This window comes from Octopus bimaculoides, chromosome 4 (genome assembly GCF_001194135.2).
Source record: "Octopus bimaculoides isolate UCB-OBI-ISO-001 chromosome 4, ASM119413v2, whole genome shotgun sequence".
Lineage (NCBI taxonomy): Eukaryota > Metazoa > Mollusca > Cephalopoda > Octopoda > Octopodidae > Octopus > Octopus bimaculoides.
The window spans coordinates 125,511,098-125,515,210 of NC_068984.1; the positions used below are offsets into that span (position 1 = coordinate 125,511,098).

Below are 4,113 nucleotides of genomic sequence, written 5' to 3' on the forward strand. Positions count from 1 at the left end.
ATATATAGGGAGAATTCACAAAACACAAAAGACGAAGACAGGTGGTGTACAAAACAAACGGATGTATTAGTATAACGCTCGGGAATTGAAAAAGTCCACAGAAAGGAACACAGAAAGAAACAAGGAGAGAAAAAAAATGTGTGTGGTATACGTATATGCAAAGGCTTGGCTATGGTAACAAGTGTGCTTCCCAACTGAGGCGGTGAGCTGGTAGAAACGTTAGCACGCCGGGCGAAATGCTTAGCGGTATTTCGTCTGCCGCTGCGTTCTGAGTTTAAACTCTGCCGAGGTCGACTTTGCCTTTCATCCTTTCGAGGTCGACAAATTAAGTAGCAGTTGCGCACTGGGGTCAATATAATCGACTTAATCCTTTTCTCTGTCCTTGTTTGTCCCCTCTATGTTTAGCACCTTGTGTGCAATAAAGAAATAAGAAACGTTAGCACGCCGGGTGAAGTGCTTAGCGGTATTTGTCTGTCTTTACGTTATAAGTTCAAATTCTGCCGAGGTCGACTTTACTTTTCATCCTTTCGGGGTCGATAAATTGAGTACCAGCTGATCGACTGGCCCCCTCCGCAAAAGTTTCGAGCCTTGTGCCTAGAGTAGAAAGGAATAAGTGTGTTTCCCAACTTCATGGCTTTGGGTTTAGTCCCACTGCATAGCACCTTAGGCGAGTCTCTTCTTAAATAACCCAGGATCGACCAAAGCTTTGTGAGTGGATTTGGTTACTGGAAACTGAAAAGTCCCGTCGTTTATGTATGTATGTGTGTGTGTGCGTGTGTTGTGTACATGCTTATATGCATATATATATATGTAAACAGAGAGAGAGTGGGGAGGGCGTCTGGTAGAGAGTCATATTTAAATCTATATCATTAAGTCAATGGTGGTTCACTTACTTGCGTAAATATTTGATGACATTTTCTATCCAAATGCGGCGGTTTTTAGAACTGGCTACCATAGGTATAAAAGGCTCGGAACCAATAATCCAGCCACCCACAGCCAATAGGACCTTTAATTTGGGGTTCTTTCTTTTCAGTGCTAATGTCCGAGCGTAAAGACCTTAAATATAGAAAAAATTTATATATTTATTTTACTTAATTTATTTAACTGATATGGAGAACAAGCAAGACGTTTTTTTTTATTCTTATATCATCATAGAGCGGATTTCAACAAGAATAGATCGAGTTAGTCCTACACTGTGAACATTTGAATTATATTATCGAAGATAAAAGGTGGCGAGCGAGTAAAATCGCTAGCGGCATTTCGTCTGTCTCCACGTTGTGAGTTTGAATTCTGCCGAGGCCAATTTTCCTTTCATCCTTTCGGGATCTATAAAATAATTACCAGTCGAGCACTGGAGTCGATATAATCGACTTGCCTTGCTCCCCTAAATTACTGGCCTTGAGCCAAAATTTGAAACCAATATTATAGAAGATAGAATGATGCAGCTTCTTTCTAGTTAGATTAAGGACTTCGTATAAACCCTACATTTATCTCAGTAGTACATAAACGGCGCCCTGCGTGGGGTGTCTAGGTATTCTTTTATTCTTTTACTTGTTTCAGTCATTTTGACTGCGGCCATACTGGAGCACCGCCTCTTGTCGAACAAATCGCCCCCAGGATTTCTTCTTTGTAAGCCTAGTACTAGATTACGGAGGCGTAAAAAAAACCAGCATCGGTTGTCAAGGGATGGTGGGGCACAAACACTGACACAAATACATATATATAAATATATGTATATATACGACGAGCTTCTTTCAGTTTCCGTCTACCAAATCCACTCACAAAGCTTTGGTCGGCCCGAGGCTATAGCAGAAGACACTTGCCCAAGGTGCCACGCAGTGGGAGTGAATCCGGAACCATGTGGTTAGGAAGCAAGCTTCTTACCACACAGCCACTCCTGGTACAGATTTAAAAAAAAAAAAAAAAAAAAAAAAAGCAATGTTATGGTTTAGTAAATTTTCACTAAATGAGCGTTTGGAAGACGGTAAGACCGTGTTATTCATCTTTTTATGCATGTAAGTATGTTTAATAAAACAACGCACGCAATTGCCTACGATAAATTTTTAACTGTAAATCAGATATTTTCAAAACACTCCATTTACGTTAGTAAATTTTTATCTATTCTCTTAGTGGACTATAAATTCAAAATGTCTGCTGACCACGGGTTTAGTCTTTTAATAAAATCTTTTTGGTAAGTAGTCACCATTGGTGTAAGCTTGCTAGCCATTTCCATTAATTCCTGGCTGGTTATGTGATCGGGTACAGACAGAGCCCGTCTGTTTCAGTAGCAATCACCGTCAGATTCTTCAAACTTTGAAGAGTATAGAAAATAACAAGATGCACACAACACAGGTTTACTATATAGTATACCTAAAGTGTATGAAGTAAAATATATCCAATAAAAAGATCTTTGAATTTCCACCAAAACAGCGATCAGGTCTACTTGGCATTGTACGTCTTCTGAGGGAAAAGCAGACCGAACCGGTGCTCCGTCAAGTCTCAGCATTTAATTATAAAAATGGTGTTTAGTTTTTGGGATGTGTACCTGCTACAACAAATAGGATGGTGTCATCCCTCAAATGATCATCCCTCTGATAGATAAATCTTTACTCACTAATACACATCTAACCAAGCGTCGTACTATGTACCCCACTATGCAGTAGTGTAGCTAGGGGCTGTGAGAAGGTGGTCCGCCCCAGACAACGACATTTATGGGGGTGGAATTTTGGGGCCTGATGTATAAACCTGTGTAGGTCTAGGGGCCCGGAGCCGCCACAAACTGGAGGGCTAGCTCAAGCGACACACACTCCAGCTATGCGACTACCCTCTATGTAACTTTTACGGCAGCTACAGCAACTCCTGTTCCTCTGAACAGGAAGATTTTTTTCCCGACTCTTTCTATGCCTATTTGAAATACATTCCATTCATGACTTCATCATCTAAATAGTTTGGGAAAGAAAAATCTCTCCAGAATATTCTCCACGTCTACTTGTTCTACTGAGTCGCCAACTGGCATGAATTCAAATTCGACAACTACTTCAAATTTGCCAGCACTGGTGGCCCTGCGACGGCCGAAGGCTAACACCATCTCAAAGTATCGGATTAAACAATACAAATATCAATAAAGCTGTACATCGCTGATGAGGCCAGAATAATCCCGAAACAACTTACCTTGTCTTTGCTAAGAAATGTAAATAATATTAATCATTGATTAAAATCGCTTCTGTTTTCTTTTTCTTACTACATACCTATTTCTGATTTCTTTTGTTAACACTTGCTGCATTAGATATTTTACCAATAAATTAACTATTGTTTTTTTTGGTTGTTTTTTTTTGTGCAGAGGTAGTCTCTGAATTATATGATACTTATTTCATCGACTTTATCATTGAAATGTGAAAGACAAATCCACCCAGACAGGGTCTTCACTAAGGGCATCTAAGTACTATAAGGAACCAATATTACAATGAATCAATACCGATTGTCCCCATCCAACAACTTTATACGACTATTTCTAAATTAGAAACATGACCAAAAATTTAGGGGAGAGGAATAATCGATTACAGCAGCTCCAGTATTTGATTGATGGTTTATTTTATCGACCTTCGAAGGATGAAATACTGAGTTGATCTCGGCCGAGATGTGAACTCAGAATGTAAAGAAATGAGACAAAGAGCGCAAAGAATTATTAATTTGATGCTAACCCACATTATTCATCATCCGTGCACAATAATCCTTCCTAATTTTGTTATAAGGCCAGTATTTTTGAGCGGAGGGGACTAAGTCGATAACACAGACCCTAGTATTTGACTGATACTTATTTTCTTAACCCTGAATGATGGAAAGGAAAAGTTGACCTCGACAGGATTTGAACTTAGAGCATAAAGCCTCTAAACACTTTTTTCGACGTGTTAGCGATTCTGCCAGCTTGCTGCATTAATCCGTAAGCAATATGTTGTTATTGGCACTCCGTCGCTTACGACGTCGAGGGTTCCAGTTGATCCGATCAACGGAACAGCCTGCTCGTGAAATTAACGTGCAAGTGGCTGAGCACTCCACGGACACGTGTACCCTTTACGTAGTTCTCGGGGATATTCAGCGTGATACAGTGTGACA

At 40.0% G+C, this 4,113-nt stretch overlaps 1 protein-coding gene across 1 annotated transcript in view; it reads right to left on the bottom strand.

Moving 5' to 3' along the window:
• Positions 1-4,113, bottom strand: part of LOC106871549 (acidic mammalian chitinase) — a 32,625-nt gene that overhangs the window by 13,208 nt on the left and 15,304 nt on the right. The window contains exons 4-5 of the mRNA XM_052967678.1: positions 894-1,056; positions 663-678 (exon numbers count right to left, since the gene is read on the bottom strand). Coding sequence (XP_052823638.1) covers positions 663-678; positions 894-1,056 — 179 coding nt within the window. The remainder of the gene's footprint in view (positions 1-662; positions 679-893; positions 1,057-4,113) is intronic.